This window comes from Planococcus citri, chromosome 3 (genome assembly GCF_950023065.1).
Source record: "Planococcus citri chromosome 3, ihPlaCitr1.1, whole genome shotgun sequence".
In the NCBI taxonomy this organism is placed as follows: Eukaryota; Metazoa; Arthropoda; class Insecta; order Hemiptera; family Pseudococcidae; genus Planococcus; species Planococcus citri.
This window is the reverse complement of record NC_088679.1, coordinates 54,731,713-54,757,866: the sequence shown is the minus strand read 5'-3', so window position 1 is coordinate 54,757,866 and position 26,154 is coordinate 54,731,713. Positions and strand designations below refer to the sequence as shown.

Genomic DNA, 26,154 nt, shown 5'->3' with positions numbered 1-26,154 from the left:
ACGAACGTTGATATGGGTAAAGTTTTGGAAGTTCCCTTAGTGAATTTTCCACAAGGAAATTCTAATCGGCCCGAGCAAAGCGAAGATGAAAGCTTTGGAAATTTTCTAATCCAAGACCTAGACAAAAAAAGTTATTTCTCTAATGTGTGAAATTGGGGTTTTCTGAATTTAAAATTTTATATTTCAGATTTGAATTAAAACTTTTCAAAAATTACAATTTTAACCCTTGAAAGCCTGGATCAAACTAGAAGTGATCCGAAAAAATGCGTTCAATTTGTTGAATGGGACTTACATGGACATCACTTTAATGTGTTTTATGCCCCTCTGCCTCTCAAAACCATTTCATGATTGAGGGGTCAATTTTTTCAATTGAAAGTAGAATACTCAATTGGCTCACACTTGATTATTGAAAGTAAATCCTCGATGAGCCCTGTCCCATTTTTGGTGGGGCATGAATTGGAAAAAGTTGAGGTAAAATATGGGCATGGGTCAATATCCTCCATTTTTAATTTTATGAATTTGTTGATATATTTTCATAAAATATGATCACATCAGACAAAATGTGCATCAAGTACTGCATAGGTATGAGAATATACTTCACTTAAGGGCCGATTCCGCATACACGATTGCATACCCGGTCCGCCTGATTTTCGAGTGTTGAGATCTCGAGATCTATCCGACGAAAATCGATGAAATTTGAAATATAGATACTATGAAGCAATTAGAAAAAAATGTCGGATGGGATTTTTAATTACTTGAATAGTTTTGGAATTATCAATGATCGAAAAGTGTTCAAATTTCGTTCATTTTCAATTTCAAATTCTGCGGAAAATACTCAATCAAATGAAAATCGCTTCCGACATTTTCTTTTAATTGTTTCAAAGTATATATATTTCAAATTTCATCTAATTCTGTTCAGTAGATCTCCAGATCTGAAGATGCATGCTGATAAGCAAGGTTTACACGCTGCTAGTTTATTCAATTCAAACTACCGCAAGTAACTTGATTTTTTAATTAATTGACAGATTATCCATTCTATTTCACGATGAAAAATAATAAATACAAGTAAATTTATTTGATCAGAGATGATCAAGTACTTAAAAGTGAATGTACTTGAATTAAGTAAACTTGCAACGTGTGAATCTTAATCAAGGATTCTGCCTGCTGCTTATGCAATAAAGTATGCGGAATCGGCCCTTAAGTATAAAGTTAGGAAAATTATAAAATGTGTATACAAGCATGCCTGAGCTCTGCACGATGATGCAGTTTACTCGACTACAAAATTGGACACAACATATAACTAAGGAATCATGATACGAAAATTACGAACTATATCAGAGTGAGCCAAAAGTCAGTATCCCGATTTTCACGTTTTAGTTTTTCTTTAAAAAATCAAAAACTAAGCGTCCTAGAAAAAAACTAACGTCATTATGTCGATTGGAAATTTAATTCTCTACAATTTTCCTCCATGGAATTTTTTCGTAAGACGCTTCTTTTCGTCTCCAGATCAATTTTTATGAAGCTCAGTTGGCAAATTTTTCAAAAAATTTTAGTTTTTTGTCAAAAAAAAAATCAAAAACTAAGCCTCCTAGAAAAAAACTAACGACATTAGATATGTCGATTGGAAATTCAATTCTCTACAATTTTTCCATGTGTAATTTTTTCGTAGGACGCTTCTTTTCGTCTCCAGATCGATTTTAATGAAACTCAGTTTGCAAAACTTTTCAAAAATTTGCAAACTGAGTTTCATTAAAATCGATCTGGAGACGAAAAGAAGCGTCCTACGAAAAAATTACATCCATGACAATTGTAGAGAATTGAATTTTCAATCGACGTAATGTCGTTAGTTTTTTTCTAGGATGCTTAATTTTTGATTTTTTAAAGAAAAACTAAAACGTGAAAATCAGGATACTGCATGACTTTTTGGCCACTCTACAAGCATGCCTGAGCTTTTTTGTCAACTCCTTTCAGTTATTTTCCTGCAAATGATTTTTTTTTTGAAATAAGTCAAACTTGAAAATTGCTGACTTTGAAATTTGTCATCCTATATTACCTGTAAGTACGTATAAATATACCTGCAGGTTCTTCTGATTCAATCATTTCAATTTCAGATACCGTATGAAAAATGGCTGAAGTTCAGAGCAACGTGTACGATCTTGTGTTTCCGAGTCCGCCAACCTTAAAAGAAATCATTCCCATCTCAATCGCTGTGCAGTTATGGCACCAAGAAATTAACACGCACCGTATGAAAAATACTTTGAATCAGCTTGATCTAAAACAGTATATTTTATCGAGTAACTCCTCGCCTCGTATACCGTCATCAATCCTGTCGCAAATTGAAACAGCTGTCAATCAATTCGGACTGTCAATTCAGGGGTGGCTACTTCATCACCAAAAGCTATTCAAGAATGAAATTTTCAACGATTTCATAGATTTTGTTGGAGATTTCGACTGCTCAATTCATTACGTTAGAACTGCCAAACGACTTGTACTGTGCGATCAAATTGACCAAATTCTAAGATTCAAGATTGCTTGTGCGTATTGCTTCGAAGATGATATTTTACGAATTTGGCCTTTGGTATCAGCTCACCTTGATTTGAGAGATATTTCATTTTACGAGTATCCTACGCTATTTTACTGGATTTGCCAGTTACAGCATCAATTATACAAGTTGCCTCGATCTCACGCAAACAATTACAATCAATCTATCGAGGAACGAATCCTTTTAAATTATTCTCATGATTCTTGGACCTGTGTGGTATACTTCTGGAATCGGCTAGACTTTGAAAGTCGAATGAGAATTGCAACATGTCATGCGCATATACTTGGTCAGAATTTCGCTAAAATATTTAGTAGATATTTGGCGAAAACGTTTGATGAAGTGCAGCTTGATCAAATTGCTAATACCAGCGGGTGGCAGATTATTGCTACTTTGTTACATAAAGTACTTCGCAAGAAAGGAAATGAAAGTCTCTACGCCTTGTCAATATGGAATTACCTTAAAAATAAAATTAACGGAGATAAGTTCATCATTCTAATTCGAAAAATAATTAATGATCTGTGTGCAGTATGTCAGTCTCACGGTCATTATGAAACTCTAGGTGATATATCCTCTTACGAAGAGTTATGTGCCAGTACACCAGATCAACTCAGACAGCAAGCAATTCAAGCTATTGATATATCCGCTTCCGCTTACACAGAGTTATGTGCCAGTACACCAGATCTTATGAAACAGCAAGCAATTCAAGCTATCTTGCTAGATCACTCATTGTTCGAGATACCTAACTACGTGCAATACTCCGGTCACCCTGCGAGTGGTTCTGTTTTATTCAAATTTTTATTCACACTTTTGACAGATGCGGCAATTGAAGACAGAAGTAAATTTTGGAACACATTTTGGAGTAGATTGTTGCCTCTATTGGGCACAGCACAATTTGATCAATTGATGACCTTGTGTTTTAATAATGATGAAACAGAAATTGTCAAATTCAAGCTGAACTCGATGTCTAAAATGCAAAACGTACGAAAGAAATGCCTTATATTACTTAAAAACAGATATTTTGAAGAACTCAACGACTTTCTGAAATTATGTTTTCCCGATGAAAAAAGGCGTAGAAAAATACGCTTTCGCCTGCTGAAAGACTTCAATGTGGGTAATGAGGATGTTACAAATCCATTTCCGCTCAATGATTTTATCAACGATGCTTGCGACGATGTTAATGCGGCTGCAGTTTTCAGAACAAAGTTATTGATGTCCTCTCCTTCAACTGTCACAGCATTAAAAAGCGCCTGCTACCGTACAAATTTTTATCAGGCTTTACGATTTATCGATGCATTGGCACCAACACAACAGGTTGCGTCTGACTGTAAAAGACTCCATGTCTTTCCGATATTCGAGCAAAAGTTACGTACTGATTACTGTCTCCTTCATTTTGAAGAACACCAGCTTTCAAATTTTTTGCTCGAGTGTTTAGGTAACGACGATGAAATTACACGGTTTAAACAGACTTTCAATGTGGATGAAGTAGTCCAATGTGTTATTCGAAGCGCATTGCCCAAAACTGTAATTTTAAAGTATAATCCTTTTCTGGCTGAATTTTTAGAGTGGTATTTTGATACTCCAGAAGCGCTCGAAGAGTTTCAGTCGAGGTATGCTAATGACAACGTGTTTGTGCAGTTAACCAACAAAAGTGAATGAAACTTTGCGTCTTTTCTCTTTGAATGTTTATTTGCCATAAATTAATAAGTATTTTACGTAATAGCTGCTCAGCATTTCAAGCATATAGATAGTATACTTATCTACCTATTGCATATTTACTTGAATGAGTGCCTTATTAATAATTTATCATTAGGTATCATGCTATATTCTTAAAAAAATTGGTGTACTTACTGAATGTTGACTATGAGGACCTAATACTTACTTACGTATATTTATGTGGTTATATTTCTGATTTTTCTGAATACCTAATAAGTTATTGAAAAAGATTTCCTACGGTTCATTTCTTCTATTTTTAGTTCTATTTAGAATTTTAGATATTACATTTTTTTGAGAATAAAGTTTGCTATTACCTACGGTCCATCGGGGCATTTGATGCTGTATTAATTTTACTCTCCCATTTTGTTTTTTAATAAACATATTTCTAATTCACCATAGAGTCCCGATAATGTACCATTAATATCCAACTGATACTTTCTAATGTAATAGGCAACAGTTCTGAGACTAGGATGTGTAGATGCATATGACACATGCCTAAGATTTGAAGGCGCCAAGTTGTGCTCCCATAAAAAATATTTTTATTTTCGGTTTTGCTAGACAATTCAGGATATGTTGGTATTATGATGATAATTGAATCACCCAATGTTGGGAACTCCTCCAGTCCTTTCTTTCAGGTGACTCACCGAGCCAAAATTCATGTTTAGATGAATATCAATTTTTCTTTCTTATCTACAGGAACATGGCAAAAAATGGCCGCGAGCCTGCCACTTTATTGTTATCAATTCTGAGGTAACTTGCAGCCAATGATATTTAAGCGTTCACATGACGTCAGCTTCATTCAGCCAATCAAACGTTTGTTTTTGGTTTCTTACTTCAGAAATGATAAGGGAGCCAGGCGCATTGCTATTCACATGACATTATCGAACTTTGTGATTTCTTTTTCTTTTTCACTCTCGCTTCCTTTCTCTATACTTAAGGTAAGTAAGAAAGCAACGGGATTAATTAATGTGCATTGTTCTCATGTGTGAATTCCTCACAACCTGATTCAATTATCGAGCAGATTGGTTCAGTTGGTATTGCGGGAAGTAAATACCCACACATAAGTACAAACATTTTTCGATTTCCCCAAATTCGCCGACTTGAATTTAAAAAATCCCTCCCTCCACCCACACAAAATTTTCCAATTTCATAAAAACTTGCCAGTGGCGGATTTAAAGATTGGGGCCGCGAAGGCAATTGGGAGCGTGATGGGATAAAGTTGAATTGTTCATGTGATACATTGTTTTTCAGGTTCCTAAGATGCTGTGTACAAATGTGCACTCAATTTTTACTAAAATCTCCTTATCTTTTGATTGTGCAAAATTGAATTTTTCTGAATTTAAAATTTTAGATTTTAGATTTGAATTAAAACTTTTCAAAAATTCCAAAGGAAAGTGAATTGGCTCGAGCAGAGCGAGGAGGACGAGGCCAGGATCGCCTATTTATCTAGCTAATTACATAATACGCTCTTTACTGCGCATTTAGTCATTGTATACCTAACTTATTAGGTAGGTACCTGTACCTATTTAAGAACGAACAATTTCAATCTCAACATTTTATTTGTCTTAACAACACGCATAAGAAATATGACTAAATTTTTCATATTTTTTGGGTCGCAACTGTTTTGGATGAACGCAGTAATGTTGAACCATTCGTTTAGAAATTATCAAAATCCTTACTAGGTTCTTAAATTTTCCACTTGAGCATTTTACCTATGTATCTCAATTCTAGGTTTTTAGAAATGCCGGTTTAATACCAAAAATAATCTGTCATTTGGTCAATGTCCTAGAATTTTCCACGTTGATTTCCATTATCAAAAATCCTCGAAAATTTGAACTTTGGAATTCAAAGCAGCCCAAGTAAAACTGTGAAAGATTTATTAATTCGAAAGTGAAATAAAATCCATCTTTATATCAGAAATTGAATTTTTAAAAATTGGACATTTTTTTAAATTTCCACAACAGGTTTAGGCCTATATCAGGAAATGCAATTCCAAAAAACGAAAGAAAACGTTTTCAAAAATTGATTATTATCTTTTCAAAAATTGATATTTTGAAAAGTTCAAACCTCACAGTATGAGTAGGTAGCTAGGTATCTACCTGCTTCAAAAAAAAAAAAAAAAAAAAAAAAAAATGAAAAATGTTTCGTGAAGTGATAAGGAACAACTAGTTTGGTTGTCACCGTCTCCTTTCTATTTTTTTTCCTGCAAATGAATTAATACCTATAGTCCCATAGGTACTGTTTTTTCGAAATAAGTTACACTTGAAAATTGCCAACTTCGAAATCTGTCATCCTATATGTATTACCTTTTCAATTTCAGATACCGTATGAAAAATGGCTGAAGTTCAGAGCAACGTGTACGATCTTGTGTTTCCGAGTCCGCCAACCTTAAAAGAAATCATTCCCATCTCAATCGCTGTGCAGTTGTGGCGCCAAGAAATTAACACGCACCGTATGAAAAATACGTTGAATCAGCTCAATCTACAACATAATATTTTACCAAGTAACTCCTCGCCTCGTATACCGTCATCGATCCTGTCGGAAATTGAAACTGCTGTCAATCTATTTGGACTGTCAATTCAGGAGTGGCTACTTCATCACCAAAAGCTATTCAAGAATGAAATTTTCAACGATTTCATTGATTTTGTTGGAGATTTTGATGGCTCGATTCATTACGTTAGAACTGCCAAACGATTTGTACAGTGCGATCGAATTGACCGAATTCTAAGATTCAAGATTGCTTGTCTGTATTGCTTTGAAGATGATATTTTACGAATTTGGCCTTCGGTATCAGCTCACCTTAATTTGAGAGATATTCCATTCATAGACCATCCTGCGCTATTTTACTGGATTTGTCAGTTACAACATCAATTATACAGGTTACCTCAACCTAACACATACGATACGAATTGGATCGAGGAACAAATCCTTTTATATAATTCCATTTCTGATTCTTGGTCATGTATAGAATACTTTTGGCATCGTTTAAACTCGGAAAGTCGAATAAGAATTGTAAAACGCCATCTACTTGGTTCAAATTTCGCTAAAATATTTAGTAGATATTTGGCAAAAACGTTTGATGATGTGGAGCTTGCTCGAATTGCTAATACCAGAGGGTTCGAGATCATTGCTACATTGTTGTATAAATCACTTCACCAGAAGGGAAAAGAAAATCTCTATGCCTTGTCGATATGGAATTACCTTAAAAATAAAATGAACGGAAATACATTTATCATTCTAATTCGAAGAATAATTAGACATCTGTGTGAAGTACGTCAGTCTGAGTGTCAAAATCAAACTCTGGAGGATATATCCGCTTACACGGAGTTATGTGCCAGTACACCATATCATCTGAAACAGTTGGCAATTCAAAATATCTTGCAAGACCACTCATTGTTCGAGAAACCAAACTACCTGCGATACTCCGGTGACCCTGCGAGTGGTTCTGTTTTATTCAAATTTTTATTCACACTTTTGTCAGATGCGGTAATCGAAGACAAAAGTAAATTTTGGAATACATTTTGGAGTACATTGTTGCCTCTATTGGGCACAACACAATTTGATCAATTGATGACCTTGTGTTTTAATAATGATGAAACAGAAATTGTAAAATTCAAGCGGAATTCGTTGTCTAAAGTGCAAGCTGTACGTAAGAAGTGTCTTATATTACTTGAAAACAAGTATTTCGAAGAACTGAACAACTTTCTAAACTACTGTATTTCCGATGAAAAGAAACGTAGAAAAATACTATTTCGTCTGCTGACGAAAGACTTCAACTTGGATGAGAAGGATATTGCAAATCCGTCTCCGCTTAATGATTTTATCAACGATGCTTACAACGATGTTAATGCGGCTGCAGTTTTCAAAACACAGTTATTGTCCTCTCCCTCAACTGTGACAACATTACAACAAGTCAGCCGAGAAGGAAATTTTTATCAAGCGTTACGATTTATCGATGCATTGGCACCATCACAACAGGTTGCGTCTGACTGTAAAAGACTCCATGTCTTTCCGATATTCCAGCAAAAGTTACGTACTGATTACTGTCTCCTTCATTTTGAAGAATACCAGCTTTCAAATTTTTTGAATGAGTGTTTAGGTAACGATGAAGAAATTACACGATTTAAGCAAACTTTAAATGCCGATGAAATAGTCCAAAGTGTTATTCGAAGCGCATTGCCTAAATTCGTAACTTTAAAGTATAATCATTTTCTGGCTGAATTTTTAGTGTGGTATTTTGATACTCCTCAAGCGCTCGAAGAGTTCACGTCGAGGTACGCTAATGACGACGTGTTTGTGCAATTGATCAACAAAAGCGAATGAAACTTTTCTTCTCTTGGAACGTTTATTTGCTATGAATCAGTATTTTAATATCTGCTCAGCGGTTTAAACATATGTTTTTACTTGTATTTACCTATTGTATACTTAGTTAAGTAGGTAGCCTTATTAATTATTTACCATGCCATATTACTTTTAAAAAATGTCTCTGCAGAATATTGACTAGAACCGAATACCTATGTAAGTATGTACCTTTATTTATGTGGTTATATTTCTGATTTTTTTGAATAGATACCTACCTAATAAATTACTAAAAAAGATTTCCTATACGGTTCATTTTTTCTCATTTTTATTTCTATTTAAGTATTATATATTTTGAGAATAAAGTATGCCACTATGCTTCATTGGAGAACTTGATGATTGTCTTAATATACTCGTCACTCTCCCATTTTGTTTTTGAACATACTACTCATTCCAATTCGCCTAAAGTCCCGACTGTATACCGACTACCGACCCTTAATATCCAACTGATACTTATGTACTGTCTAATGTAATAGGCTGCAGTTCTAAAACTAGGATGTGTAGGGACATGGCACATGCCAAAGATTTGAAGGGGGCAAGTTGTGCTCCCATAAAAAATACATATTTTTCATTTTCGGTTTTGCTAGACAATTCAGCCAATGTTGGCATTATGATGATAATTGAATCACGCAATATTGGGAACCCCTGGTCCTTCTTTCAGGTGACTCACCGGGCCAAAATTCATGTTTAGATGGATATCAATTTTTCTTTCTTATCTACATACTTACTTAGTATTTATGTTGACATTTTTTTAGAATTGCTATTTACATGACGTTATCGAACTCTGTGATTTCTTCTTTTTCTTTTTCTTTCTCTCTTCCTTTTTCTATATTTAGGATAAGTAAGAAAGCAACCGGATTAAATGTGCATTGTTCTCATGCGTGAGTTTCTCACAACCAGATTGGATTTTCGGGCTGATCGATTCAGTTGGTATTGCGGGAAGTAAATACTTACCTACAAAATAAGTACAAACATTTTTCAAGTTCCCCATATTTGCCGACTTGAATTCCCAAAATTCCTCCCTCCATCCGCACTAAAGTTTCCAATTTTATAAAAACTTGCCAGTGGCGGATTTAAGGATTGGGACCCAGGGGGCAATTCGGAGTGTGAAGGCACTAAAGTAAAATTGTTCATGTGACACATCGTTTTTCAGGTTTCCTAGGATGCTGTGTACAGAAGTGCACCCCATTTTTACCGAAATCTCCATCATTTCCATCAATGAACCAAAACATCGATGGAAAAATTGAAAACGAACGTTGATTTGGGTTAGGTTTTACAAGTTCCTTTGTGAATTTTTTACAATGAAATTCTAATCGACCCCAGCGAAGCGATGACGAAAGGTTTGGAAATTTTCTGATCCAAGAGACAAAAAAACTTATTTTTTGATTTGCGAAATTAAATTTTTCTGAATTTAAAATGTTAGATTTGAACTAAAACTTTTCAAAAATTTCAATTTTAAAAAGGAAAGCGAATTGGCTCGAGCAAAGCTAGGAGGACAAGGCCAAAATCGCCTATTTTATCTCGATAATTACATGCTACGCTCATTACCGCGCATTTATGAGAAGATAGTAATAATTGTAACTAACTTATTTAGGTATTTAAAAACGAGTAAGTAGGTAATTTCAATCTCAACATTTCATTTGTCTTAACAACATCATTAAGAATATGACCAAATTTTTTGAAAATTTTTCAAGTGGGAACTATTTTGGACGAGCGCAGTGATGTTGTGATGTTGTGATGTTGAACCTTCCTTTACTGATTATCAAAATCCCTATACTTGGATCTTAACTTTTCCAGTTGAACACCAAAGTGACCAGATTTGGACATTTCATCTAAATTCTAGGTTTTTATAAATGCCTGTTTAATACCAAAAATTTATCGTTTGGTCACATTCGTAGAATTTTCCAAGTAGATTTCCATTACCTATCAAAAATCTTCGAGAATTTGAACTTTAGAACTCAAAGCAGCCCAAGTAAAGTGAAAACGCAATTCCAAAAAATGAAAGGATATGTTTTCAAAAACTTGATATTTTAAAAAGTTCAAACCTCACTGTGTGAGTAGGTAGGTACCTCTACATGCCTACTTCAAAAAGAAAAAGCAATTGAAAAATGTTTCATGAAGTGATAAAGAATACCTAGTTTGGTGATCGCCGACTTCTTTCAGGGGTTTTTTCCTGCAAATGAATAATTTATACCTATTTTTTTGTAGTACCTACGTTGAACTTGAACATTGCTAACTTCGAAATTTGTCATACTATATTACTATACCTGTAAGTACATATAATACACCTGCAGGGTCTTCTGATTCGATCATTTCAATTTCAGATACCATATGAAAATGGCTGAAGTTCCAAGCAACGTGTACGATCTTTTGTTTCCGAGTCCGCCAACCTTAAAAGAAATCGTTTCCATCTCAATCGCTGGGCAATTGTGGCGCCAAGAAATTGACACGCACCGTACGAAAAATACTTTGAATCAGCTTAATCTACAACAGAATATTTTGTCGAGTAACTCCTCGCCTCATATACCGTCATCAATCCTGTCGCAAATTGAAACAGCTGTCAATAAATTCGGACCGTCAATTCAGGAGTGGCTGCTCCATCACGAAAAGCTATTCAAGAAAGAAATTTTTAACGATTTCATTGATTTTGTTGAAGATTTCGACGGCTCGATTCATTACGTTAGAACTGCCAAACGATTTGTACTGTGCGATCGAATTGATAAAATTCTAAGATTCAAGATCGCTTGTCAGTATTGTTTCGAAGATGATATTTTACGAATTTGGCCCTTGGTATCGGCTCACATTGATTTGAGAGATATTCCATTTCACGAGTATCCTACGCTATTTTACTGGATTTGCCAGTTACAGCATCAATTATACAAGTTACCTCAACCTAACTCAACCAATCCCAATCTGTCTACCGTGGTACAAATATTTTTATACGAGCATTATCATGTTTGGTCGCATGTAGAATACTTTTGGCATCGTTTAGACCCGCAAAGTCGAATGAGATTTGCAACAGGCTCGCGACTCGCTAAAATATTTTGTAGATATTTGGTGAAAACGTTCGATGAAGTAGAGCTTGAAAAAATTGCTAATTTCTACGGATGCGAGATCATTGCTACGTTGTTAGCTAAATTACTTCAAAGGAATGGAAATGAAGATCTTTATGCCTTGTCAGTATGGACATTCCTTAAAAATAAAATGAATGGAGATAGATTTATCACTCTAATTCGTAGAATAATTGAAGATCTGTGTAACATATGTCATTCTCAGTATCGAACTGTAGATGATATATCCGCTTACGCAGAGTTATGTGCCAGTGCACCATTTCATTTGAAACAGTTGGCAATTCAAAATATCTTGCAAGATCAGACATTGTTCAAGTTAACTTTCTACGTGGAATACTCTGGTAACCCTGTAAATGGTTCTGTTTTATTCAAATTTTTATTTACACTTCTGTCAGATGCGGTAATCGAAGACAGAAGTAAATTTTGGAACACATTTTGGAGTAGATTGTTGCCTCTATTGGGCACAGCACAATTTGATCAATTGATGACCTTGTGTTTTAATAATGATGAGACGGAAATTGTAAAATTTAAGCTGAACTCGTTGTGTAAAGTGCAAAATGTACGAAAGAAATGCCTTATATTACTTAAAAACAAACATTTTGAAGAACTGAACAACTTTCTAAACTATTGTATTCCCGATGAAAAGAAACGTAGAAAAATACGCGTTCGCCTGATGAAAGACTTAAACGTGAATAATAAGGATATTAAAAATCCATCTACTGCATCTTCGCTTAATGATTTTATCAACGATGTTTACGACGATGTTAATGCGGCTGCAGTTTTCAAAACACAGTTATTGTCCTCTCCCTCAACTGTGACAACATTACAACAAGTCAGCCAAGAAGGAAATTTTTATCAAGCGTTACGATTTATCGATGCATTGGCACCATCACAACAGATTGCGTTTGACTGTAAAAGACTCAATGTCTTTTCGATATTCCAGCAAAATTTACATTCTGGTTACTGTCTCTTTCGTTTTGAAGAAAACCAGTTTTCAAACTTTTTGCTCGAGTGTTTAGGTAACGATGGCGAAATTACCCGATTTAAACAGACTTTAAATGCGGATGAAATAGTCCAAAGTGTTATTCGAAGCGCGATGCCTAAAACTGTAATTTTAAAGTATAACCCTTTTCTGGCTGAATTTTTAGAGTGGTATTTTGACACTCCAGAAGCGCTCGATGAGTTTAAGTCGAGGTATGCTAACGACAACGTGTTTGTGCAGTTGATCAACAAAAGTGAATGAATCTTGTTTTCTTTGAACGCTTATTTGCCTTGAATTAGTATTTTAATATCTACTCAGCGTTTTAAACATACTACATACTTTTACTTGTATTTAACTCTTCTATACTTATTTACTTAAATTAGTAGCCTTATTAATAATTTGCAGAAAAATTGGTGTAGGCACTAAATATTGACTAGAACCTAATACCTATATTTATGTGGTTATATGTTTCTGATTCTTCTGAATACCTATTACCTACCTATAATAAGTTATTGAAAAAGATTTCCTATGGTTCATTTTATCTCATTTTTATTTCTATTTAGTTTAGATGTTTCCTATTACATTTTTTGGGAATAAAGTTTGTCACTTAATATGCTTCATCGGAGAACTTGGTGATTGTCTTAATGTATACTCTTACTCACTCTCCCATTTTGTCTCTTAAACATATTTAAATGATTCACTTATAGTTCCGACTGTATAGGTGCCCTCAATATCCAACTGATAGGTACTGTCTAATGTAATAGGCAACAGTCCTGAGACTTTTATACAAGTAGGTATGTAGCAGAGTCCTGCACGGTATAGTTAAAAGTTATCTGCGTTAGTCGCGTGTCGTGTGCGGTAAGCTACCAAATATAACTCATCCAAAAGCAGTTATATTAGCGTTAGCCTATGCGGATAATTTTGTAGTTAAAATGACTAAACTACCTGCGATTATACCGCGCTCTTATCGGAAATGTAATGTTCGATTCTGTCTTATCTGTTTGATGAGTCACCAAAATGTATTGTTGAGACACCAGAGAACCGAATGCGGTTAACGTATGGTTATTAACCTAACTTACCGCTGGTTGCGCGCGCCGACAAAAGTAACTGCAGTTTGTAACCTGTAGTTAAATTAGCCGATAGCTCCGGCGGTTATCCGGCTATTTTAACTTAACCGTGCAGTACTCTGGTATGTAGGTATATACATGGCACATGCGTATGATTTTAAGTGCCCAGTCGTATACTCTCATAAAAAATATTGCCATTTGCGACTTTGCTATGTAGACAATTTTAGCCAGTATTGACATTTTGATAATGATTAAATCACACAATGATGGGAATCCCTGGGCCTTCTTTCGGGTGACTCAACGAGCCAAAATTTATGTTTAGATAAATATCAAGTTTTCTCTCTTATCTACTTAGGTATTCGTGTGTACATTTTTTGAGAAGTAAATTTGCTACTGTACTTACTACGTGACATTATCGAACATTGTGATTTCTTTTTCTTTTTCACTCTCTATTCCTCTTAATATTTAGATATCTACCTAAGTAAGAAAGCAACCGGAATAAATGTGCACTGTCCTCATGGGTGAGTTTCTCACAACCTGATTCAGTTTTCGGGGCAGATTGATTCAGTTGGTATTGCGGGAAGTAAATACCCACCAATAAGTACAAACATTTTTCAATTCCCCCAAATTTGCTGACTTGAATTCCCAAAATCCCTCCCTCCACCCACGCGAAATTTTCCAATTTTATAAAAACTTGCCAGTGGCGGATTTAAAATTTAGGACCCAGGGGACAATTCGGAGTGTCAAAGGGGCTAAGTAAAATGTTCCATGGTGACACATACGAAAGTTTTGGAAATTTTCTAATCCAAGAGACCAAAAAAAAACTTATTTTTTGATGTGCGAAATTGGATTTTTCTGAATTAAAAATTTTATAGGTACATGTATTTTAGATTTTGAATTAAAAGAAGGAGGGTCATTATGGCCATTTTCGTGCCCCTCGCTACTTCGAGACTTGAATGGCATATTCTTATAGGGGATGGTCCCTATTATTAATATCAGGTGATATTTTCCCAGGGGAACCCATAGGGGGGCTGTGGGGTGGCCCCAAAGTCGAAAATTTCAAAAAATTTTATAACCACTGCTCGAAAATGTAAAAAATTAAAAGTAGCGAATATATGTTGCTTTAAGGGTAAGCAATGCGGCACGTAACGCTTTTTTCATTTTTGACCTTTTTAGGGGTTGTGGTGGGGGTATTTCTATTTTTGAAAATTTTGGAACTCCCTTTTTTGACCCTTCTCGTCGAGCCACCCTAATGCCCTTTTCATGGTTTATTGCTACTAGTAGTAAGTTCAATTGATATCATTTGCAACTCCCTCACCAACTTGGCTCATATAGAAAAATTCAATTTTTGACTTTTTTTTGAGGTCCATATTTTGGGAAACCATGAAAAGCTATCGAGGTCTGGTTTGCGGCAAATATGTTGCATTTTACTTCTTAATCGACTGGCATGCTTGAATTTTTATTTCAAGTCAATTTTTGACCTCATTGTTTGCAGATCACTTTTGGGGGTGGTGAACTTTGAGAACCCCTGAAAAAAGTTCTAAAGTGAATTTTTTCAAACTTTGAGCTGAAATGGTCTTAAATACATGGGTTTAACCAATATAATATGCGAATGCGATATTTTAATACAATTTAGTCATTTTGGCTGATTTTATCAAAAAAGTTGTGTTTTAACAACAGGCATAGCATTTCCGGCAAAAGTTAGGCTACCTGTATTCGTGGTGTAGTCCAGTCATTAAAGACATTTTTACAGGAAAAATTAATATCAAACCGATCTTTCGCAGATATTGTTCACAGAGGTCCCCTCAACAACCTACTGAAAGTCCTGGCTCCTACGGGGTCCGGAGCCCCCTCAAATGGGGGTGGAACCTCCCCCGAAATCAGTTTTTCGCCATTTTCTCCCCCGCGTTGCATTTTAACGAAAAATATGTGGCTAGATAAAAGAACCTACGTCGAATTTCCGATGTAATGATGTATCAATTTCCCTTGTATGTTCAAGGGGGGCGGAACTGCAACTATCCAAATGAGGGGGTTCTCTGAAAAATACATAAAGGCTATAGGCGCCTAAGAGGGGTGAAATGGTCACCGAAATCATTCGAGTTGATATTAGTATGGAAGGTAGGTAGAGGTACCATTGAGAAACTTCCGCGTGGAAAGTTTCAGATCCACACCCTCTCCCCTTTTTGGAGAGCCCCCCTTCTCGAAGTAGCGAGGGGCACGAAAATGGCCATAATGACCCTCCTTCTTTTTCAAAAATTCCAATTTTATGAAGGGAAGCGAATTGGCCGAGCAGAGCGAGGAGGACAAGGCCAAAATGCCTATTTTACTTACCTATTCGTAATTAGGTACATAATGCGATCTTTACCGCGCATTTAGTTATTGTATAACTTATTAGGTAGGTACCTATTTAAAAACAAGTAATTTCAATCTCAACATTTCATTTGTCTCACCAACACCCTTAAGAAAATGAATAAATTTTTGAAATTTTCTTGGATCTCAACTATTTTAGATAATCGCAGTAATGCTGAACCTTCCTTTACAAATTATAAAATTCCCTATTAGGTTCTTAATTTTTCCTTTCATCTTAAGTAATTCTAGGATACCATAAATTTATCATATCATACGGTCAAATTCCTAGAATTTTCAAAATCCTCGAAAATTTTAACTTAAGAACTCAAAGCAGCCCAAGTAAAGTGGAAAAAACTGTAAAAAATTCAGTAGGTACCTAATTCGAAAGTAAAATAAAATCCCTCTTGATATCAGAAATGGAATTTTCTATGGTTCGGCATTTTTTAAATTTGAACAGCAGATTTACCACGAAATGCAAAGGAAACGTTTTCAAAAATTCATATTTTTTCAAAACTTGCATGACATTTTGAAAAGTTCAAACCTCACAGTATGGATACTGGGTAGGCACCATAACTACTTCAAAAAGAGGAAACAATCAAAAAGTTTCCATGAAGTGATAAAGAATAGCTCGTTTGGTTGTCACCGATTGCTTTCGGTTTTTTTTTTTTTTTGCAAATGAATTATTATTTATGTAGTATATGTATAAATGTGCCTATACGTATTTTTTCGAAATAAGTTTATCTTGAGAATTACCGACTTCGAAATCTGTCATCCTATATTATTACCTGTAAGTATACATAATACACCCCTGGATCTTCTGATTCGATAATCATTTTCAATTTCAGATACCACAACCCTATGAAAAATGGCTGAAGTTCTGAGCAACGTGTACGATCTTTTGTTTCCGAGTCCGCCAACCTTGAAAGAAATCGTTTCCATCTCAATTGCTGTGCAGTTGTGGCGCCAAGAAATTAACGCGCACCGTATGAAAGATACTTTGAATCAGCTTGACCTACAAGGGAATATTTTACCAAGTAACTCCTAGCCTCATATACCGTCATCAATTCTGTCGGAACTTGAAACAGCTGTCACTCAATTCGGACTGTCAATTCAGGAGTGGCTGTGGCATCACCAACTGCTATTCAAGAATGAAATTTTCAACGATTTCATTGATTTTGTTGGAGATTTCGATGGCTCGATTCATTACGTCAGAACAGCCAAACGATTTGTACAGTGCGATCGAATTGACCAAATTCTAAGATTCAAGATTGCTTGTACGTATTCCTTTGAAGAGGATATTTTACAAATTTGGCCTTTGGTATCAGCTCATATTGATTTGAGGGATATTCCATTCCACGAATATCCTGTGATATTTTACTGGATTTGCCAGTTACAGCATCAATCATACAAGTTACCTGACTTCTGCTATTCGTCTATCGAGGAACAAATCATTTTATATTATGCTCGTACTTGGTCGTGCGTAGAATACTTTTGGCATCGTTTAGACTCCGAAAGTCGAATGAGAATTGCAACACAGCATGCACATATACATGCTCTAAATTTCACTAAAATATTTTGTAGATACAGTAGACTTCCGATTATCCGAACTAATTGGGGAATTAGGTTGTCCGGATAATCGAAAATCCGGATAATACGGATTAATATTTTTTTGGTTGAATTTTGGTAGAAAATGACTGTTTTTTTTATGATAATGGTGTATATTTTTAATTTTTTATAAAAAGTGCAAAGGATAAATTTTATTTCTTCACAAAATGGAGAAAAACAAACCAAAAACAAAGATTACAAAAATTTTTGACTATGTACTTGTAAATAATTTGTGTATGTTTGTCCGGATAATACGGATTTTGTTCGGATAATCAGAAAAAACGGATAATAGGGAGAATTTTTTTTCGTTCGGATAATACGGCTGTTCGGATAATCGGAGGTCGGATAATCGGAAGTCTACTGTATTTGGTGAAAACGTTTGATGAAGTGCAGCTTGATCAAATTGCTAATTCCAGCGGATGCAAGATTATTGCTATATTGTTACATGAAGTACTTCGCAAGAAAGGAAATGAAAGTCTCTACGCCTTGTCAATATGGAATTACCTTAAAAATAAAATAAGTGGAGATAGCTTTATCATTCTAATTCGAAGAATAATTAAAGATCTGTCTGAAGCACGTCAATCTCAGTGTCAAACTCTAGATGATATATCCGCTTACACAGAATTATGGGCCAGCACACCACATCATCTGAAACAGTTAGCAATTCAAGCTATCTTGCTAGATCACTCATTGTTCGAGAAATCGAACAACGTGGAATACTCCGGTGACCCTGCAAGTGGTTCTGTTTTATTCAAATTTTTATTTGCACTTCTGTCAGATGCGGTAATCGAAGACAGAAGTAAATTTTGGAACACATTTTGGAAGAGATTGTTGCCTCTATTGGGCACAGCTCAATTTGATCAATTGATGACCTTGTGTTTTAATAATGATGAAACAGAAATTGTAAAATTCAAGCTGAACTCATTGAGTAAAGTGCAAAATGTACAAAAGAAATGCCTTATATTACTTAAAAACAAACATTCTGAAGAACTGAACAACTTTCTAAAATTCTGTATTCCCGATGAAAAAAACTGTAGAAATATACGGTTTCGCCTGATGAAACACTTAAACGTGAATGAGAAGGATATTATAAATCCATCCCCGCTTAATGATTTCATCAACGATGCTTACAACGATGTTGATGCGGCTGCAGTTTTCAAAACACAGTTATTGTCCTCTCCCTCAACTGTGACAACATTGCAAGACTAATCGTTAGCCGCCGCAAAATTGGATTTTACTCCGACCAATGAAAACGTGTTTTACGTTTCTGTAACCTCCCACTGAAATTGTGATAACACTGTTGTGAGTGTTGTGTGTTATTTTTGTAAGTTTCAATTTTCAATTTTAGAATTGCGAAAAAAAGGAGAGTGAAATAAAATATGCACTCGTTGAATATCGTCCATAACAGATTCACGAACTCCTTCGATGAATATTATTTAGTTAACTATCAACATTTTCTGAGCTAATTTACTTATTTTGTTTTTACACAGTAGTGAGTAGACTGATTTCCTGGTCTAGAAAGGAGAATACGTATTATTAATTAGAAATTTTGAGAACTATTTACTTCTGAAAAACTAAGTACTCGTATCTACTACTTTAGATGAGGAGAAAAAACAAAATGAAATAAGTAATGAGAAGAAAAATAATAAGAGAGTGAGAATACAAATCATTTTTTAGCATACACTCTTCGGCATTTTGAAAAGTCAATTCATTCTTTCTAATCTAATCGATTTCTAGATCAGAGTGATCAACTGATCATTCGTATTTGTATAATGTACCTCGATCAAAATTTATTCTTTTCAGATTGAAGAATTAAGTAGGTACCTATATCGTGAAAATTTTTGCAATGAGTTGCAATATCGCGAGCAAGATTTGCATACAGTTATTATAAGAAATGAAATGACATGATTGCATAGGTACTGCATAGAAAAATTACTCATTAGTCATTTGTAATGAATAATAATTGAAACAATTAATAAATTAATATCACAGGAAATAGCGAAATTAGACAGTATGAATCCATTTTCAAGTAAAAATTGTAAGTCTGTTAACATGATTATCCTTATGTGTGTGGGAATGCGTTTTCATTGGTCGGAGTAAAATCCAATTTTGCGGCGGCTAACGATTAGTCATTGCAAGCTGTCAGCAAGGAAGGAAATTTTTATCAAGCGTTACGATTTATCGATGCATTGGCGCCATCACAACAGATTGCGTTTGACTGTAAAAGACTCCATGTCGTTCCGATATTCCAGCACAAGTTACGTACTGATTACTGTCTTTTTGAGTTTCAAGAACACCAGTTTCCACATTTTTTGCTCGAGTGTTTAGGTAACGATGACGAAATTACACGATTTAAACAGTCTTCAAATGCGGATAAAATAGTACGAAGAGTTATTCGAAGCGCAATGCCTAAGACCGTAATCTTAAAGTATAACCCTTTTCTGGCTGAATTTTTAGAGTGGTATTTTGACACTCCACAAGCGCTCGAAGAGTTCAAGTTGAGGTATGCTAATGACGACGTGTTTGTGCAGTTGATCAACAAAAGTGAATGAAACTTTTCTTCTTTTTGAATGTTTATTTGCCACGAATTTGTTTTTTAATATCGGGTTGGTGAAAATTGAACGTTTCAAATTGCACGTGAAAAATTGCACGTATACAATTGAACGTGTGTGATAATTGCACGCATGTGAAAATAGAACGTTTACATGCGTTCAATTATTACGTTCAACTTTCTGTATTGTTCTGAAATGGCTAAAAATGAAATTCAGCCCCTATAATTTTGGTCAGTGCACATTGAACACCCTCTCGACTGTTTTAGGGAGTTTTCGCGAAATTCCATGAGCTGGATTTCAAAAGTAAATTTTTTATCTGCTCATATAAATTCCAGAAAAAATTTCAAGTAATACTGTAAATTTAACATGCGGTCGATTTCAGACAGTTTCAACCTGTTCAGGAGCCAGGGGTCATATTTCGAAAGTTCAAAAGTTAATTTAGATGGTTTTTATGAAACTTTGTGAAAACCTGAAATTTCCAAAATACAACCGGAGGTTCCAGTTCCAGAACGACTTGAAACCTTCTCCAATTGACTCAGCATGTTGAAGTAAATTTTAGCTTTCCACCTTCTTTGAGTAACATTTTGCGAAAATTTCAGCTTTCAAAAATCCGCTGGAGGCTCCAGAACTGCTCAGAACGTTTTGAAACTGCATTTTGGCTTGGTGAAAATCTCACATTAAATCATTTTCAGACGTTAAATTTGCAGACGTTCTATTTTCACATGCGTGCAATTATCACACACGTTCAATTGTATACGTGCAATTTCGCACGTGCAATTTTCTTACGTGCAATTTCATACGTGCAATTTGCCGGTCCCCTTTAATATCTGCTCAGCGTTTTAAACATACATACTTACTTACTTGTATTTACTTATTCTATACTTACTTACATAAATAAGTAGCCATGTAGCTTTATTAATAATTTTATTTATAGAAAAATTGGTTTACTGAATATTGATTAGAACCTAACAGGTACAATTTATGTTGTTATATTTCTGATTTTTCTGAATACCCTATAATAAGTTATTGAAAAAGATTTCGTATGGTTCATTTTATCTCATTGTTATTTCTATTTAGATACCTAATTACCTACCTACTTATTATAAGTATTTTTTGAGAATAAAGTTTACTACTAAGTATGCTTCATCGGAGAACTTGATGATTGTCTTAATATACCTACTCACTCTCCCATTTTGTCTTTTAAACATACGTATTTATAATTCACCTATGTATAGTTCTGACTGTATGGGTGGCCTTAATATCCAACTGATAGGTACTGTATAATGTAATAGGCAACAGTCCTGAGACATTTACATGTAGGTACATTTCACATGCTTGTGATTTGAAGGGGCCAAGTTGTACTCTCATAAAAAATATTCCCATTTGCGACTTTGCTATAGACAATTTTAGCTAGTATTGACATTAGGATAATGATTGAATCACACAATGTTGAGAATCCCTGGGCCTTCTTTCGGGTGACTCACTGAGCCAAAATTTATGTTTAGATAAATAGCGATTACTCACGTGACATTATCAAACGTTGTGATTTCTTTTTCTTTTTCACTCTCTATTCCTCTTAATACTTAGATAAGTAAGAAAGCAACCGGAATAAATGTGCACTGTTCTCATGGGTGAGTTTCTCACAACCTGATTCAGTTTTCGGGCAGATTGATTCAGTTGGTATTGCGGGAAGTAAATACCCACAAATAAGTATACCTACCTACATACTTTTTTCAATTTCCCCAAATTTGCCGACTTGAATTCGCAAAATCCCTCCCTCCACCCATACGAAAGTTTCCAATTTTATAAAAGGGACTAAAGTAAAATTGTTCATGTGACACATAATCGTTTTTCTGGTTTCCTATAGGATGCTGTGTACAAAAGTGCCCTCTTTTTTCACCAAAATCTCCTTCATTTCCCTCAATAAGCCAAAACATTGAGCGAAAAATTTAAAACGAACGTTGATTTGAATTAAGTACGTTTTGCAAGCTCCCTTTCTGAATTTTCCAAAAGGAAATTCTAATCGGCCCGAGCGAAGCGAGGATGAAAGCTTTGGATATTTGCTAATCCGAGAGACAAAAAAAAACTCATTTTTTGATGTGCGAAATTCGATTTTTCTGAATTAAAAAATTTTTAGATTTTAGATTTGAATTTAAAACATTTCAAAAATTTCAATTTTAAAAAGGAAAGTGATTTGGCCCGAGCAGAGCGAGGAGGACAAGGTCAAAATCGCCTATTTTACCTGGCTCATCATTATATACCTACGCTCTTTACCGTGCATTTAGTTATTGTAACAAGGTATTTAAGAAGTAGTAATTTTAATCTCAATAGGTATTTCAATTTTCATTTGTCTTGACACCACTCTGAAGAATATTATAATCAAATTTTTGAAATTTTTCGAGTCGCAAGTATTTTAGATGAGCGCAGTAATGTTGAGCCATTCCTTCACAAATTATCAAAATCCTTACTAGGTTCTTAATTTTTCCACTTGAACACCAAAGTGACCAAATTTGAGCATTTCATCTCAATTTGTTAAAGTGGGATTGGGAATAATTGGTAATAGGGGATTTTATGATATTAATAATTTATGACTTGGGGGAGTTCCAATAAATATTCCTTAGGGAAGTAATATTTATTAGTACCTGTCTAGCTCAGAGAAGAGGCTTTCAATCTTTCTCAATTCAATTTAAACACTAATTCTAAATCTACCTATGAAATGAAAAACAGTAGACAAACCATTTTACTCCTATATTCAATGTAATTGAATTAAAATGACTTAGCATAATTATACCAAATAATCTTAACTAGGATAACATTATTTTGTGTTGACATAGAAAACTGTCAGCAGCATAATCTGCCCAGATTATGCGGATGATGTAAAACTAAGTATCTCAGGAATAAACCTGGCTCGTAATTAATTAGCAATTGATGTTAATTAGGTATAAAAGTGTGGTGCAATACAACTACCTACTTCATAATTAATAAGGTTGTGAAGGAAACTAGATAAGATTTAGGGTAAATCTCTTACCTCAACACTGTACACGTTCCCACCTTGTCGGGGTGCTACTAATACTAAGCACGTCCGTGGGTATTGGTTAAAAGTTCACATTTCCATGGGTTGAACTCCTAAGATCCGGATCAAATAGGGGTTCTTCAAAAATTCGGCGAATAAATCAACATAACGTTATTTGCATTAATAAATACTACTTTAATCACGCAATGGGTAACATTATAAAATAGGGAAAGTGGAACTGGACCACTCCAGCCTTGTGTAATATTAACTCTGTGACATTAGAACAGGCAAGCTCGAGGTACCTGAACCAAGTGATTTCATGAGGTTCACGATCAGAGCTTGGAACCTTGGATAGAGAATATATTTGTACACGTAACTTTCAGTCCCCACCAAGTAGTAAGTTCAATAATCTTTGCTGCGAGAACATTACAATAAAAACCACCTAAAGCGGTTGGGCCATATCTCACCCTTACAAATTCTAGGTTTTTAAAAATACCGGTTGGATACCAAAAATTTACCATTTGTTCAAATTCCTAGAATTTTCTAACCTAATTTCCAGTATCAAAACTCCTCGAAAATTCGAACTTTAGAACTCAAAGCAGCCCAAGTAAAGTGGAAAAAGCGGTGAAAGATTTATTAATTCGTAAGTGAAATAAAATCCCTCTTGATATCAGAAATTGAATTTTTTATAATTGGACATTTTTTTAAAGTTTTCACAACAGGTTTATCAGGAAATGCGATTCTGAAAAACGAAAGAAAACGTTTTCAAAAACTCTTATTTTTTCAAAACTTGATATTTTGAAAAGATCAAACTTCACAGTATGGGTAGGTACCTACCTACTTCAAAAAAAGGAAAACAATCGAAAAATTTTTCATGAAGTGATACAGAATACCTAGTTTGATTGTCGCCGGATCCTTTCTGTTTCTTTCTTGCAAATGAATTAGTACCTAGACCTATATATTTTTTCGAAATAAGTTATAATCTTGAAAATTGCCGACTTCGAAATCTGTCATCCTATACCTACCTATTATTACCTGTAAGTATATAATACACGCCTGGGTCTTCTGATTTGATCATTTCAATTTCAGATACCGTATGAAAAATGGCTGAAGTTTCGAGCAACGTGTACGATCTTTTGTTTCCGAGTCCGCCAACCTTAAAAGAAATTGTTTCCATCTCAATCGCTGTGCGGTTCTGGCGCCGAAAAATTGACACGCACCGTATGAAAAATACTTTGAATCAGCTTAATCTACAACGGAATATTTTATCGGGTAACTCCTCGCCTCATATACCGTCATCAATCCTGTCGCAAATTGAAACAGCTGTCAATCTATTCGGACTGTCAATTCAGCACTGGCTGTTCCACCACCAAAAACTATTCAAGAATGAAATTTTCAACGATTTCATTGATTTTGTTGGAGATTTCGACGGCTCGATTCATTCCGTTAGAACTGCCAAACGTTTTGTACTGTGCGATCGAATTGACCAAATTCTAAGATTCAAGATGGCTTGTGCGTATTGCTTTGAAGATGATATTTTACGAATGTGGCCTTTGGTATCAGCTAACCTTGATTTGAGAGATATTTCATTTTCCGACTATCCTGTGCTATTTTACTGGATTTGCCAGTTACAACATCAATTATACAAGATACCTGACTTTCCCAATTCGTCTTTCGAGGATCAAATCCTTCCATATTATGTTCATACTTGGTCGTGCGTAGAATATTTTTGGAATCGTATAGACTCAGAAAGTCGAATGAGGATTGTAACACGCCATGTATATCTAAATTTCGCTAAAATATTTTGTAGATATTTGACAAAAACGTGTGATGAAACGGAGCTTGATCGAATTGCTAATGCCAGCGGGTGCCAGATTATTGCTTCACTGCTAAATTCATTACTTCACAGGAAAGGAAATGAAAATCTATATGCCTTGTCAATATGGAATTACTTTAAAAATAAAATGACTGGAGATACCGTTACCACTCTAATTCTAAGAATGATTAAAGATCTGTCTAAAGCTCGTCAGTCGCAGTGTCAAACTCTAGATGATATATCCGCTTACACAGAATTATGGGCCGGTACACCACATCATCTGAAACAGCAAGCAATTCAAGCTATCTTGCTAGATCACTCATTGTTCGACAAATCAAACAATGTGGAATATTCCGGCGACCCTGCGAGTGGTTCTGTTTTATTCAAATTTTTATTTACACTTCTGTCAGATGCGGTAATCGAAGATAGAAGTAAATTTTGGAACACATTTTGGAGTGCATTGTTGCCTCTATTGGGCACAGCACAATTTGATCAATTGATGACCTTGTGTTTCAATAATGATGAAACAGAAATTGTAAAATTCAAGCTGAACTCGTTGTGTAAAGTGCAAAATGTACGAAAGAAATGCCTTATATTACTTAAAAACAAACATTTTGAAGAACTGAACAACTTTCTAAAATATTGTATTCCCGATGAAAACAAGAGAAGAAAAATACGCGTTCGCCTGATGAAAGACTTGAAAGTGAATAGGAAGGATATAATATATCCATCTACGGCATCTACGCTTAATAATTTTATCAACGAAGCTTACGACGATGTTAATGCGGCTGCAGTTTTCAAAACACAGTTATTGTCCTCTCCCTCAACTGTCACAACATTGAAAGACACCTGCTATAGTGGAAATTTTTATCGAGCGTTAAGATTTATCGATGCATTAGCACCATCACAACAGGTTGCGTCTGACTGTAAAAGACTCCATGTCTTTCCAATATTCCAGCCAAAGTTACGTACTGCTGAATATTACATTCATTTTGAAGAACACCAGTTTTCAAGTTTTTTGAATGAGTGTTTAGGTAACGATGAGGAAATTGCACGATTTAAACAGACTTTAAATGCGGATGAAA

At 34.9% G+C, this 26,154-nt stretch overlaps 1 protein-coding gene across 5 annotated transcripts in view; it reads left to right on the top strand.

Moving 5' to 3' along the window:
- The window catches only part of LOC135840818 (uncharacterized), a 123,520-nt gene that overhangs the window by 77,985 nt on the left and 19,381 nt on the right, over positions 1-26,154 (top strand). Inside the window, exon 3 of one of the 5 annotated variants that reach the window (XM_065357533.1) lies at positions 10,939-13,391. The exons of 3 other annotated variants lie outside the window; for them this stretch is intronic. In XM_065357533.1, coding sequence (XP_065213605.1) covers positions 10,946-12,928 — 1,983 coding nt within the window. In that variant the 5' untranslated portion in view covers positions 10,939-10,945 and the 3' untranslated portion in view covers positions 12,929-13,391. Of the gene's footprint in view, positions 1-2,111; positions 6,401-10,938; positions 13,392-26,154 lie in introns of those variants that run through there. One more of the 5 variants, XM_065357522.1, reaches the window with a different exon arrangement.